Genomic DNA, 15,884 nt, shown 5'->3' on the forward strand with positions numbered 1-15,884 from the left:
GTGCATGAGTCAAAATGAAGGGGGTGTATGGGATGTAGATATATATTTTTTGGGGGGAAAGGAGAGAGAGAGAGAGAGAGAGAGAGAGAGAGAGAGAGAGAGAAAGATCTGAGTTGGATCAACATTCACATGTCTGCATACATGCTTGTATATGTGTGCTTATGTTTTATTCTTCATCTCTTGAAATAAAACACAAACAATACAGTTTTATTTATTTAACAGAACTTTATTTAATCAAATATTGAAAGGAATGTTGACTATTATGTAGGCTTTAAAGACTTAAAAAGAGGAATCAAGGAGGAGATTTTCAGGAGAAGTCACCTTTAATATATAAAAGAAACTGATTGAACAAAATTAATTCACCCAAAACAGAAGCTGTGTGGTGTCTGGATTACATCAGTCAACGATTGTGCTCAAGAATGAAGGAAAATATGCAGGGTCAAAAATATGCAAAAGCACAAAATATATCAGTGTAGCTGTACCAAAATACCTAACAAGCTGTAGCATTGCTTTATTTCCACAATAGTGGAGTATGGCAGTTATGCAGGATAATAGTAATATTCTATATTTTAGCAGATAAAAATTACACTTCAAAATTGTGACGGTCATGTGACTGTGAGTGAAAAAGGCAAACGCTTCACAAAACACCCTGGTTTTATCAGATATAATACATTTATAGCAAGCTTCTATCTCATGTCTAAATGAAGTCTGTCATGGTTAAACTCAGTGATAATATGACATTATGATAAGATTTTTTGCAGCTCCCCTTTTAATGTTTTGTTTTGTAAAATGACAATAATGAGTCAAGAAGTTTGATCATGAGAGTTAGAGCAATAACTCAGCTTTGATTATTCATAAACCAAATTGATTTTGTTGATTTTATAAACCAATTATATAGAGATGACCATCAAAGTACCAATAAAACGGTCAGCCAAACAACTGTTCCAGCAGTATTTGTCAGGAGAAAGTATGAGGTGTTTACACATAACTGCTTATTACAATCTTATCATTGCTTCTTACATTGTTTTGATAAGATAAAATACTTTCTTTTCTGATTTGCTTGGGAACATTATACATAAAATTTTCATGTATCTTTATACTTGGGAAAAACCCCAACTAACAACCATATGCTACTGTGATACAAATCTTGCACATACACAAAAAAAGAAAAAGAAGAAAACTACTGATAACCTACTGAGATTTCAGACAATTACACAGATGACTGGGCATTAATTTTTCACTAGTCTAAAATACACAAATCTACATAGTAGCTATGCAGATAATATGTCTGCTCACTAGATTGATGAACATAACAATCAATGAAAAGAAAACAACCAAAAAGGATTCTTCTCCAGATTCTTTCCCAAACATGATACTGACAAACCATCCAAGAACACAGCAATCAGTCTGCCTCACAATGCACTGTTAATAGCTGTTCCATTTAAAGAGACAGCATGCACTACCAGTGACAGCCACAGATACCTGTTTTCTGCTGAATTCCACAGGAATGTTTTGCTAACAACATGAACAGTACAACACACTAAAATGTGGATCTCTCACAGCAACCCAATCCAGTTTTTCATCCCAGCTAGTTCACAGGTTAACAAAAATGATCCAACACCATGCTATTCACAGACCATGTCACTCCAATGCATTTGCCTTCCCTCACACCAACACACAGCATAATGTTGTGGTTAACATTTTACATCCACACTGTCACACTGTATATCCAAAATAACAATCAAGTCACAGATCATGCAAATGACACTGATGTCACACAATGTGCAGATAAAGTACAATTTGTCAAGTTGTTAAACACTGTGAAATGAAACAAGCAAAATGAAATTAAAACACCCAAGTAATAACAGTTTCAAGAATCAGACTGATTTCTACAAACTCAAAACAAAAAACAACAAAAATGAACTAAATATAGATGTCTCCCTCAACAAATAACAGAAAGGGAAAACGTCTCAGGCATCAAAAACATTGGCAACTGGCAAGAACTAAAACACTTATTTTCCCTCTGAGACACCAATTCTCCCTCTACCACATAGATTATACCTCTTCCACATGTATTATCCCTCTAACCCATGGATTATCCATCACATGGATTATTCATCTACCTCATGCTCCCTTTACATGAATGTTCATTCCACCACATGGATTCTCCCTCCCACATAGATTATCCAACTCACAGACAATGCCTCCAACACATGTATTCTCCCTCTAATATCTGGTTTATCCCTCTTCTATAAGCCTTATGATAAGGATTCTCCATATAATACTCCCTCTAACACACAGATAATCCTTCTAACACTCAGATTCACCCTCTACCATATGGACTCTGTCTCTGCCGCATGGGCTCTCCTTCCAATACATGGCTTCTCTGTATTAACACAAAGAATCTCCAATTAAACATATGGACTCTCCCTATCCCACTACCACACTGATTCTCCAACAAACGCTACCTGTGTATTCAGTAAAGAGGCCCAAGGAAGCATGGGGGAGAAGGAGGAGGCGTCTTTCTGTCTGGTCGTAGACCAGGTCAGACTCTCAAATGTGACAGACTGCTAACCAGTACAGACAGACTAGGAAAACCTGTTGAAACTCAACAGGCAATGAGAAGAGCAATGTCTGTGTATTCACAGAGCAGTCCTGGCTCCCAAGCATATGTCCATGACCTATGATGTTCATAACTCCTGTGTACTCAACCCGTCTGTATCATCCCACCATCACACTGGAGTATCTTCCCACAAAATTCATATATCCAGACTGTGTATTTTAATTCATAGTGTTCATTTTTATGCAACATCTACATCACACTCTATAACACATACACACAGCTGTCCAACAGTGGTGTCTTTACAGTGTACATTCATCATCACATAAACACATCGAGAACAAAACTGCATGCAGTAAGAAACAAGGAAAAAAAAAAAATGTGAACACTACAAATCAAACGAAAAAACCAGTCCTAAATGTACAGAAAACACAGTACTTGAGACGCAGATGTGATTCCACAGGCATGCAGTCTGCTCATGTCACACAGGGGCAAAGGTTAGACAATCAGAGGTTAAATATCCAAATGCAGTTTATTTTGTCCTCATAGTCTGACTTACAGAACACCTACAATGACTGAACCAACAAAACAAAAAAATCACAATAAATAGAAATAAAAACAAGAAAAACAGCAGACTTCTTATTCATTTTGATATTAACAGTTTCTCGCTCTCTCTCTCTGCATTCACTGGTTGAAAGACTCCTGCACTGAATATAGATGAACAGACATGATTCTAACTTTTTTCTAAAAATCTGGTTAAAAGAAAGTGGGTCACATTCATACTGCTTATGATTAATCAACTTTTCTTTTTGTGTTACATATCTACTGGAGACCATGAGGGATACTTAAAATCATCTTTACATTTACATCATAGACAATGTAATGAGGCAGTGAAATGGATTCAGTTATGTTATGAACTGACCCAAAAAGAGGTCACCTGAGCTCCCCAGCATTCATTTATCAAAGAAAACTTTTAAAACAGCATCAGCAAAGATATTTGGGGCTTTTACAGATACACTGTCAAAAGAATGTCCCTTTATGGAAGACCTTTGAACAGAATCTATGATGTGACTCTCTCATTCAACATTCACAGTGACTATGATCCCAGTTAAGTAACACTCAGCATGCACTGCTCTTGGAACATGACCCATCCTGTCAATCTTGTTCTTAATGATTTATCATCAGATTATCAGACCAAAGACAAACTTGGAATGATCTGACAACACAAACTGCACTGATATCTGTAGTTCTACAGCTGGGCTGGGGCAGCTGAACATGAAGAATATACAAGCAGAGAATGAAATGACAGCTGGCACAGGAAGTGAGAAATCAAAACTTGTTTAAAATGTCAAAGCTGTGAACAGTAGTGGCTGATACAAATATATATGATACACAGGTTACAAAAATCAGCTGGAAAGTTTCACATAGGGAAAAGAAAATGAGAATGAGGTTACAAAAATCCATCTCCACTACTATGTCTTTTGAAATCTATATGTAATACAAAGATGGCATTGGTTGCCTGCAATGTGCCAAGAAACAGACTTTTTTTTTTCATTTCTTTCATGAGGTAAATAAACTTTTTTCTCTGCTGTGACTGACTTCTTATATAATTTTCATAATTAGATCACTGGATAAAAATGTTGGAATCCACCAAAAAATTGTTAAGAAAAAAACAAAAATAAAACCTTTTTTTTTTTACTTTATAACCTGTGCAATTCATACAAATTCTTACCCCTCCAAAATATTAAGGTATATTTTGTTTTTGCACATTTGTTTTCACATCATAAGCTGCAAACATCAACCACATTCTCATTTTTTTGTATTATTTAACAAGATATGCTCCGGATACTGGTGTGTTAAACACACAGGCATATGCATGATATGACAGGAGACATGCTACGCTGCATAACGGACAGTGGAGTATTATGACCCTACACTGAACACACACCAGCCAAGGGGAGGTCACAATGTTGGGGGGGCAGTCTGGGTTCAGCAGCACCAGCAGTTACCAGTGCTGAGTGACAATGGTGCAGACTGCTGATTAGACCCATGCACACTAGCGCCACAACACACTGCTCAAGGCACACCCTGAACACCCCACACCACAACATCACACACCGACCTTCCGCTATCAGATGAGCCACTGTGGTCGCCTCTCCTGCAAGGTTGTGGGCGCGACAGGTATAGGTGACCTTGACATCCTCCAACGTGATGTCGCTGATGTCTAAGGTCGTCTCGTCATCAATGTAGGTGGTGTGGAACTTGGGGCCAAGCGTCACTGGAACGTCATCCACCAGCCATGTGACCTCTGGTCGAGGGATGCCCTTGACCTTACAGGTCAAGTGGGCGGTATCCTTGACCTTGACTGGTGAGTCTTGCAATGGCTTAGTGAATGTGGGACCTTCAAGGTGGACAAGGAGGTCAGCACTGCAGGAAGCCACGCCAAAGGAGTTGACTGCTTTGACTGTGTACTCTCCTTTGTCTTCTGGCTGCACATTGTGGATGGTCAGCCGAACGGTCTCCTCAATGTGTTCCACCCTGAATGGGAGACACACCCCAGAGTATTTAATTCTGATCAGTATTTTAACCGTGATCAGCACGCGCAGTGTTTGATTGTGATTAAAATTGCAGTGAATTATTTTCCGCACTGGATAAAAACATATCGCATTCTTTTTAGTTTCCTGTAACTTTGTGCGTGCGTGCGTGCGTGTGTGTGTGTGCGAGCATGCACATGCGCATATGCAAGTGTGTGTGTGTGTGTGCACACACATGCAAGTGTGCAAATGATGTCTCTCTGTGTGTCTATATGTATATGTTTGCACCTACACACATGGAAATGCATATGCACATACACATGTAGCTACACATGTTACCACCAATTGTACATTTTTCCATCACTATAAGTTTGATAAAAGATAAAGCCCTGAATTTACTACTCAGTTTTTCTTTAATCAAAGTGACACATACCATAAAGTTTGGTCTAACAGCCGTGACTTTTTACCCCAGCTTCAACCTCTGCGACTTATACAAGGATGCAGCTTATTTGAGGATTTTAACGACCCCAGGAGTGTCACATTCTCGTCTATTCTTAGCTGCCCTTCAACTCACCAAATTCATGATTTCTGTCCATGAATTTTTGGATGAGCTTCAGGATAGTGTGCTAACTGTTCACGTTTTATAAATCAAATGCTGACACATTAAAGCCTTCAGATCAGCATTCAGTTCTACTCTGCTCAAGCGTACACCCTCATCATGCCGAAAATGCAACGTAATGCCTATGACGCAGCCTTCAAATTGAAGGTGATCGACCTAGCAGACAACAGTGCAAGCGGCGAACCAGCAGTGACCTCCACTTTGCGTTCAATGTTCATGAAGTGAAAGCAAGGCTGAAGTCAGTGACAAGATGGCAGAGGAAACTGAGCTGGTTCTCTTCAACTCGGGCGCTGAAGACGAAGATTTCAGTGGATTCAGTGAGCAGGATGACATTGAATAAATGTGACTATCCCTAAATTATGGATCTTATTTTCATTGTGTTTTTTGTTTTTTGTGGCACTAGCAGTATTTTCGCTTGCTTTTCTTTGTGTTGTTCCCGCTTGTGTTTATTTCATAACCTACAGTACTGACAGCTTTTCTGTAATATCAGTATGTGTTCCGGTACCAGAAATAAGTGCGGCTTATAAGCCAGTGCGGCTTATGTATGTGTGAAGTTCAATTTTTTCCACAATTTAGTGAGTGCGGCTTATATACCAGTGCGCTCAATAGACCGAACTTTACAGTACATCTCTCCAAACTGAAGGCACTTTTTTTTTCTCAGTTCTTAAATTAAAGTCTTGGTTTCCTCCTGTGAAGGGTTCAAATCCAGGCCACACCACTCACTTGTAGCGGTCACCCATCAGCTCTATGGTCAGCTCCACGTTGTCCTTCATCCAGGTGATCTCTGGCCGTGGAGAGCCCCTCACCTTGCACTCCAACACCACTGTGGTTTCCACATGGACCGTACTGTCAATCAGGGTGCTGATGAAGCTGGGGGCTTCACCTGTCACAAACAATACATGGGTGCATGGTGACACTTCGCCCGTTATAAACAGCACACACGGTATACAGTGACACTTTACCTGTCACACAACACAGCTAAGCTATGACACTTCACACACAACCCACAACTGTACTATGAAGCTTTGCCTCTCACACCCAACACACAGGCATACAGTGATGCTTCACCTGTCACACAATACAACTACATAATGATGCTTAACATGTCACACACAATATTCAACTACACAATGATATTATCTATGTGGTTTTATTCAACCACATATACACAATAGAGATTTCAAGACATATCATGTGCATTACGTGAACACGTGAAGGATGAATGAAGAGAAAAGCTGAATCATAAATACTTCAAGCAGTGTTTTCAGTGATACAGATATAAAAATTAAAAAAAGAAAAGAAAAAAAAAGAAAAATGTAAGAGTGCAATCATCCCCACCTCTGATCTCCCAGGTCAACATATATGCAGACCTGCTTGTGCCTGAACCCCCTTCATGTGTATACACAAGCAGAAGATCAAATACGCATGTTAAAGATCCTGTAATCCATGTCAGCATTCCATGGGTTATGGAAACAAGACCATACCAAGCATGCACACCCCCGAAAACAGAGTATGGCTGCCTACATGGCAGGGTAAAAACGGTCATACTCGTAAAAGCCCACTCCTGTACATACGAGTGAACGTGGGAGTTGCAGCCCATGAACAAAGAAGAAGAAGAAGATCCCCACCTGAAGGATTAACGAAGAGGTCAGCAGTGGTGGAAGCGCTGCCAGCAGTATTTGTGGCAGTGCATGTGTACTCAGCGTCATCATCCAGAGTGGTGTCAGCAATGGTGAGTGTGAAGGTGGCTTCCTCTTCTGAAGTCTTGTGTCGATCATCTGGTGTGATCTCCACCTCGTCACGGTACCTGCAACCGATGTCCCCACATTGCCATTATGGTACACTCAACTCTTAATACCTGGGTTAATCAGTCATATACAATTGCTACACTTATATATTAATTTAATCAGTCAATATCCTGCCATTAGGATGTTGTTGTTTTTTTGTTGTTTTTTTTGGGGGGGATATATTTCACACAGGCAACAGAATGGTTTTATGAGTGTGTGTTGCTTATGCATGTGTGTATGTGTGTGTGTGTGGCGGGGGGAGAACAGGGGGGGGGGGGGGAGGATGCGTGTGCGCAAACAAGTGTTTGCGAATGTGAACATGTATGTGTGTGCACATTCAGTTATATAGGGATGAATTCCAGACAGTATAAGCAGGGTGCCTGTTCCATGACATAAACAAAAGGCCTTACCTCCACAGACTGCCTTTAGTGCTGAAAACAAGAATCATTAAAAGACAGATTATGTGCTGGCTGAGGACTTAATTATCACTTCTGTAGACTCCATGTCCCCAAGGTCACAAGCCTTCTGACCTACAAATAATAGAGAAATAAAACAATAAAATAATGCAATAAAAACAAAATGTTAAAGCAGGTATGTCTCACCAGGTGACAGTAGGTTTGGGTGTGCCGCCGATCTCCACCTGGAAGTTGACGGTGTCTCCCTCTGTCACTTCTTGAGTGCTCAGCTCCTTCAGGAACACAGGCGCCACCAAGCTCACCTCCTCACTCACTGGTTCTTCTGCTGCAGGTACTGGCAGCACCACTGCTTCCTCAACCTCTTCCTTTTCTGCTGGGATGTCTAGCCTCAGAGAGATGGCTTCCTCCACCTCATCCTTTTCTGCTGGGATTTCTGCATGGATGGTGACAGCTTCCTCCAATTCCTCTTTTTCCACTGGCAAAAAGACGGTTTCTTCCACTTCATCCTTTTCATCTGGGATTTCTGCTTTCAAGGTGATGGCTTCTGAAACTTCTTCTTCTGGGGCCTCTACCTTGAAGGCAACGGCAGCGTCTGTTGTGTCTTCTAGTACCAGTGTCTCTGCCTGAAGTGTGACGGCTTCGGTGATTTCCTGGGGCTGGGGTACCTAGAAAGGTGGGGTCAGAGTGAAGGTTGGCTCCCATGATACAGTGGAAAAAGAACACCAAACAAGATGTACACCGCACACACAATACAAACACATGGCTGTATACAACTGAAGACAACAGACACATCATCACAAAAAAACCCGGATCCCACAGACCATAGGCACACACTACAACATGCAGAAATATTACATACACTATTATATACACTACAAACACAGTAGTGCAATACATACACTTAGCAGATACTATGACTTAAAGGTATCCAAATCAGGGGAAAAAAAACAATGGCAATATAATAAAATCCTATATAATGCACACACAAGATGGGATAGATAATAAAATCAAGATTAATGAATGAGTCAGGACCAAAAAAAAGTGCTGACACAGTATTTACTATTTCCAAACATCAAAAGGATGTAAAAGAGACAGATAGAGAGACAGACAAAAAGAGAGACAGACAGAAAGGTAGCAGGAAGGAGAACAGGTGGCAAGAACTGCTAACTCAGAGATGACACTGTTCCAGTATTAATTCTTGCCTTCTGTACTGGAACATTAAAGAAACATAAAGAAAGCTTTTCTTTCCTCTCCTACATTTCATACCTCTCTGAAGTGTCACTGAGAATAGACAAATGACATTGGAACTATCAGACAGCTGACAATGTGAACAGACAGCTGAAAAAGAACATATCAAACAGCTGACAGAGGCGTAATCTTTTATGGTTATCAGACAGCTGACAGAGGCGTAATCTTTTATGGTTATCAGACAGCTGACAGAGGCGTAATCTTTTATGGCTATCAGACAGCTGACACAGGCCTAGAGAGCTGACAGTGGGAACTTCAGAAAACAGCTAGTGAGCTCAAAGCATGAAGGGGATAGTTGACAGATAGGGTAGCTGTGAGCAGGAAAGAATGGAAACAAGCAGAACATGTAATAACAATATGAAAAGAAATTTTGGTGAGAAGTTCAACAGTAATGTGAACACACAACTATGATGTGAAAAGAACATTTCTCAACAAGTTCAATAGTAATATGAACACACAACCATGACACAAAAAGACATTTTGGTAACTGGTTTAACAGCAAGATGAGCACACCACAATGATATGGAAAGACATTATGAAAAGAAGCAATGTTAGCTTACAATGTCCTCAGCCAGAATCTGCTACAGTGCAGACTCTATCAGGCTCCACAAAGAGGAAAAAAGTACAAGTGAAACCATTTTCATTGCTTAGGTATCACCAAGAAGAAAAGTATACATGTGAAGCGATTTTCAATGACGAAGTGCCATAAAACAGATACAATACACAGTAAAGCGATACACGATGAGTATGAACAAGCACAGCTAGTGATGCAAGACTGATTCTAAACATAAAATGTAACGTACCACTGCATTTCTAATTCCACCAAAAAATATCTCTAGGAATATTACAACTACTACAACAACATATTTTGTAGATTAAGAGGATCTAACACAGAAGATACATACAAACATAATATAAAAAAAAAGAAAAACACAGGACAGAGATAAAGAAACTGATTGAAACCTAAAATCTCAGAACCAAGAGGGGCAAACAGCCCATGCAATATTGTCCTAAAGCAGGCAATGAGGGGTGATCTAAATAATGTCTGAATGGGACAAGGGACCCATGCCTGTACAAGTTTATTGGGATGCCACATTTTTTCAGTGGACAGAGGACCCATGCCTGGGAACGACGGGCGCAATAGCCGAGTGGTTAAAGCGTTGGACTGTCAATCTGAGGGTCCCGGGTTCGAATCACGGTGACGGCGCCTGGTGGGTAAAGGGTGGAGATTTTTACGATCTCCCAGGTCAACATATGTGCAGACCCGCCAGTGCCTGAACCCCCTTCGTGTGTATATGCAAGCAGAAGATCAAATACGCACGTTAAAGATCCTGTAATCCATGTCAGCGTTCGGTGGGTTATGGAAACAAAAACATACCCAGCATGCACACCCCCGAAAACGGAGTATGGCTGCCTACATGGCGGGGTAAAAACGGTCATACACGTAAAGGCCCACTCGTGTACATACGAGTGAACGTGGGAGTTGCAGCCCACGAACGCAGAAGAAGAAGAAGAAGGAACTAGCTTATCTGGGCACCACAATGAAGGGGTTAAGCACCCATGCCTGTACCAGTTTATGTGGGCACCAGTGTCTGAATGGGACAGAACCCATGCCTGTTGTGGAAATGGGTATAACAATGAACTGGACAAGGGACCCATGCTGTAGGAGTTTAGCTGAGTATCCGATCAGGGCAAATGTAAGGACTAAATAAATAAAATCAACAACATGGAAATCAAGAAAGGATGGGACATTCACTGGATTGGCTTGGAACTGGATAAATCTTGGGAAAGGATATGTAGTACCTCTTGATCAGGACACCTCCTAAAAACACCCAACAACCCTGCCTTTACCCACCCCCTATAAAGCTAAGAATCAGTCAAATGGGAAGCTTGTTTGTGGTCGGCTGGGCTATAAGCAACATGATTTCATTTGAGTTGGAATACTCTGTCAAAGCACATGGATGGAATGGAACCCCCCCCCCCCCCCCCAGCAACATCTTTGAAAATATTTATCATACTTGATGATATAACCCCCGCTATGCCCAACCATGATGGACAATCATGCATGACCCACCTCTTCAACTACCACCTCCTCTTCACTCTTCACTGGCTGGGTCACTGCAGACACTGAGACTTTCTCTTCTGTGTCTGGGAAGGGAGTCACTTTGCTCACGCTGATGTCCTTCTTTTCATCTTCAGCTTCTACATCCTTCACACTGACCACATCTAAGCTGACAGAGACCCCTGTGTCCTCTTCCACAACACTCACTTTGGGCTTTGGAACTTCAGCCTCTTCCAAAATTTCTGTTGTTACTTCTGGTGCAAGAACTATTTCAGCTTCAGTGTCTGCTGGTGTGGGTTTCTCTTCCACTTCAAAGACAACTTCTTCCTCTTCTTCTGGTTTGGGAACTTCCACCTCTTCCAGAACTTCTGTTGTTACTTCTGGTGCAAGAGCTATTTCAGCTTCAGTGTCTGCTGGTGTAGGTTTCTCTTCCACTTCAAAGACAACTTCCTCCTTTTCTTCTGGTTTGGGAACTTCCACCTCTTCCAGAACTTCTGTTGTTACTTCTGGTGCGAGAGCTATTTCAGCTTCAGTGTCTGCTGGTGTAGGTTTCTCTTCCACTTCAAAGACAACTTCTTCTTCTTCTTCTGGTTTGGGAACTTCCACCTCTTCCAGAACTTCTGTTGTTACTTCTGGTGCGAGAGCTATTTCAGCTTCAGTGTCTGCTGGTGTAGGTTTCTCTTCCACTTCAAAGACAACTTCTTCTTCTTCTGGTTTGGGAACTTCCACCTCTTCCAGAACTTCAGTTGTTACTTCTGGTGCGAGAGCTATTTCAGCTTCAGTGTCTGCTGGTATAGGTTTCTCTTCCACTTCAAAGACAACTTCCTCCTTTTCTTCTGGTTTGGGAACTTCCACCTCTTCCAGAACTTCAGTTGTTACTTCTGGTGCGAGAGCTATTTCAGCTTCAGTGTCTGCTGGTGTAGGTTTCTCTTCCACTTCAAAGACAACTTCCTCCTTTTCTTCTGGTTTCGGAACTTCCACCTCTTCCAGAACTTCAGTTGTTACTTCTGGTGCAAGAACTATTTCAGCTTCAGTGTCTGCTGGTGTGGGTTTCTCTTCCACTTCAAAGACAACTTCTTCCTTTTCTTCTGGTTTGGGAACTTCCACCTCTTCCAGAACTTCAGTTGTTACTTCTGGTGCAAGAACTATTTCAGCTTCAGTGTCTGCTGGTGTGGGTTTCTCTTCCACTTCAAAGACAACTTCTTCCTCTTCTTCTGGTTTGGGAACTTCCACCTCTTCCAGAACTTCTGTTGTTACTTCTGGTGCAAGAACTATTTCAGCTTCAGTGTCTGCTGGTGTAGGTTTCTCTTCCACTTCAAAGACAACTTCTTCTTCTTCTTCTGGTTTGGGAACTTCCACCTCTTCCAGAACTTCAGTTGTTACTTCTGGTGCAAAAGCTATTTCAGCTTCAGTGTCTGCTGGTGTAGGTTTCTCTTCCACTTCAAAGACAACTTCTTCCTTTTCTTCTGGTTTGGGAACTTCCACCTCTTCCAGAACTTCAGTTGTTACTTCTGGTGCAAGAACTATTTCAGCTTCAATGTCTGCTGGTGTAGGTTTCTCTTCCACTTCAAAGACAACTTCCTCCTTTTCATCTGGTTTGGGAACTTCCACCTCTTCCAGAACTTCAGTTGTTACTTCTGGTGCAAGAGCTATTTCAGCTTCAATGTCTGCTGGTATAGGTTTCTCTTCCACCTCAAAGACAACTTCTTCTTCTTCTGGTTTGGGAACTTCCACCTCTTCCAGAACTTCAGTTGTTACTTCTGGTGCAAGAGCTATTTCAGCTTCAGTGTCTGCTGGTGTAGGTTTCTCTTCCACTTCAAAGACAACTTCTTCCTCTTCTTCTGGTTTGGGAACTTCCACCTCTTCCAGAACTTCAGTTGTTACTTCTGGTGCGAGAGCTATTTCAGCTTCAGCGTCTGCTGGTGTAGGTTTCTCTTCCACTTCAAAGACAACTTCCTCCTTTTCTTCTGGCTTGGGAACTTCCACCTCTTCCAGAACTTCTGTTGTTACTTCTGGTGCAAGAGCTATTTCAGCTTCAGTGTCTGCTGGTGTAGGTTTCTCTTCCACTTCAAAGACAACTTCTTCCTCTTCTTCTGGTTTGGGAACTTCCACCTCTTCCAGAACTTCAGTTGTTACTTCTGGTGCAAGAACTATTTCAGCTTCAGTGTCTGCTGGTGTAGGTTTCTCTTCCACTTCAAAGACAACTTCTTCCTTTTCTTCTGGCTTGGGAACTTCCACCTCTTCCAGAACTTCAGTTGTTACTTCTGGTGCAAGAGCTATTTCAGCTTCAGCGTCTGCTGGTGTTGGTTTCTCTTCCACTTCAAAGACAACTTCTTCCTTTTCTTCTGGTTTGGGAACTTCCACCTCTTCCAGAACTTCAGTTGTTACTTCTGGTGCGAGAGCTATTTCAGCTTCAGCGTCTGCTGGTATAGGTTTCTCTTCCACCTCAAAGACAACTTCTTCCTTTTCTTCTGGTTTGGGAACTTCCACCTCTTCCAGAACTTCAGTTGTTACTTCTGGTGCAAAAGCTATTTCAGCTTCAGTGTCTGCTGGTGTAGGTTTCTCTTCCACTTCAAAGACAACTTCTTCCTTTTCTTCTGGTTTGGGAACTTCCACCTCTTCCAGAACTTCTGTTGTTACTTCTGGTGCAAGTGCTATTTCAGCTTCAGTGTCTGCTGGTGTAGGTTTCTCTTCCACCTCAAAGACAACTTCTTCCTCTTCTTCTGGTTTGGGAACTTCCACCTCTTCCAGAACTTCAGTTGTTACTTCTGGTGCAAGAGCTATTTCAGCTTCAATGTCTGCTGGTGTAGGTTTCTCTTCCACCTCAAAGACAACTTCTTCCTTTTCTTCTGGTTTCGGAACTTCCACCTCTTCCAGAACTTCTGTTGTTACTTCTGGTGCAAGTGCTATTTCAGCTTCAATGTCTGCTGGTGTAGGTTTCTCTTCCACTTCAAAGACAACTTCCTCCTTTTCTTCTGGCTTGGGAACTTCCACCTCTTCCAGAACTTCTGTTGTTACTTCTGGTGCAAGAGCTATTTCAGCTTCAATGTCTGCTGGTGTAGGTTTCTCTTCCACTTCAAAGACAACTTCTTCCTCTTCTTCTGGTTTGGGAACTTCCACCTCTTCCAGAACTTCAGTTGTTACTTCTGGTGCGAGAGCTATTTCAGCTTCAATGTCTGCTGGTGTAGGTTTCTCTTCCACTTCAAAGACAACTTCTTCCTTTTCTTCTGGTTTGGGAACTTCCACCTCTTCCAGAACTTCAGTTGTTACTTCTGGTGCGAGAGCTATTTCAGCTTCAGCGTCTGCTGGTGTAGGTTTCTCTTCCACTTCAAAGACAACTTCCTCCTTTTCTTCTGGCTTGGGAACTTCCACCTCTTCCAGAACTTCTGTTGTTACTTCTGGTGCAAGAGCTATTTCAGCTTCAGTGTCTGCTGGTGTAGGTTTCTCTTCCACTTCAAAGACAACTTCTTCCTTTTCTTCTGGTTTGGGAACTTCCACCTCTTCCAGAACTTCTGTTGTTACTTCTGGTGCAAGTGCTATTTCAGCTTCAGTGTCTGCTGGTGTAGGTTTCTCTTCCACTTCAAAGACAACTTCTTCCTCTTCTTCTGGTTTGGGAACTTCCACCTCTTCCAGAACTTCAGTTGTTACTTCTGGTGCAAGAGCTATTTCAGCTTCAATGTCTGCTGGTGTAGGTTTCTCTTCCACCTCAAAGACAACTTCTTCCTTTTCTTCTGGTTTCAGAACTTCCACCTCTTCCAGAACTTCTGTTGTTACTTCTGGTGCAAGAGCTATTTCAGCTTCAATGTCTGCTGGTGTAGGTTTCTCTTCCACTTCAAAGACAACTTCCTCCTTTTCATCTGGTTTGGGAACTTCCACCTCTTCCAGAACTTCTGTTGTTACTTCTGGTGCAAGAGCTATTTCAGCTTCAGTGTCTGCTGGTGTAGGTTTCTCTTCCACTTCAAAGACAACTTCTTCTTCTTCTGGTTTGGGAACTTCCACCTCTTCCAGAACTTCTGTTGTTACTTCTGGTGCAAGTGCTATTTCAGCTTCAATGTCTGCTGGTGTAGGTTTCTCTTCCACTTCAAAGACAACTTCCTCCTTTTCTTCTGGCTTGGGAACTTCCACCTCTTCCAGAACTTCTGTTGTTACTTCTGGTGCAAGAGCTATTTCAGCTTCAATGTCTGCTGGTGTAGGTTTCTCTTCCACTTCAAAGACAACTTCTTCCTCTTCTTCTGGTTTGGGAACTTCCACCTCTTCCAGAACTTCTGTTGTTACTTCTGGTGCAAGAGCTATTTCAGCTTCAATGTCTGCTGGTGTAGGTTTCTCTTCCACTTCAAAGACAACTTCTTCCTTTTCTTCTGGTTTGGGAACTTCCACCTCTTCCAGAACTTCTGTTGTTACTTCTGGTGCAAGTGCTATTTCAGCTTCAGTGTCTGCTGGTGTAGGTTTCTCTTCCACCTCAAAGACAACTTCTTCCTCTTCTTCTGGTTTGGGAACTTCCACCTCTTCCAGAACTTCAGTTGTTACTTCTGGTGCAAGAGCTATTTCAGCTTCAATGTCTGCTGGTGTAGGTTTCTCTTCCACCTCAAAGACAACTTCTTCCTTTTCTTCTGGTTTCAGAACTTCCACCTCTTCCAGAACTTCTGTTGTTACTTCTG

General features: G+C 41.8%; 1 protein-coding gene across 1 annotated transcript in view; it reads right to left on the reverse strand.

The window, feature by feature from the left end:
- LOC143286927 (uncharacterized) overlaps positions 1 to 15,884 on the reverse strand; it is a 242,966-nt gene that overhangs the window by 84,958 nt on the left and 142,124 nt on the right. Inside the window, exons 84-87 of the mRNA XM_076594924.1 lie at positions 8,103 to 8,581; positions 7,342 to 7,520; positions 6,437 to 6,596; positions 4,683 to 5,098 (exon numbers count right to left, since the gene is read on the reverse strand). Of these exons, the coding sequence (XP_076451039.1) occupies positions 4,683 to 5,098; positions 6,437 to 6,596; positions 7,342 to 7,520; positions 8,103 to 8,581 (1,234 nt within the window). The remainder of the gene's footprint in view (positions 1 to 4,682; positions 5,099 to 6,436; positions 6,597 to 7,341; positions 7,521 to 8,102; positions 8,582 to 15,884) is intronic.

The sequence above is a fragment of the Babylonia areolata genome, chromosome 1 (assembly GCF_041734735.1).
Source record: "Babylonia areolata isolate BAREFJ2019XMU chromosome 1, ASM4173473v1, whole genome shotgun sequence".
NCBI lineage: Eukaryota > Metazoa > Mollusca > Gastropoda > Neogastropoda > Buccinidae > Babylonia > Babylonia areolata.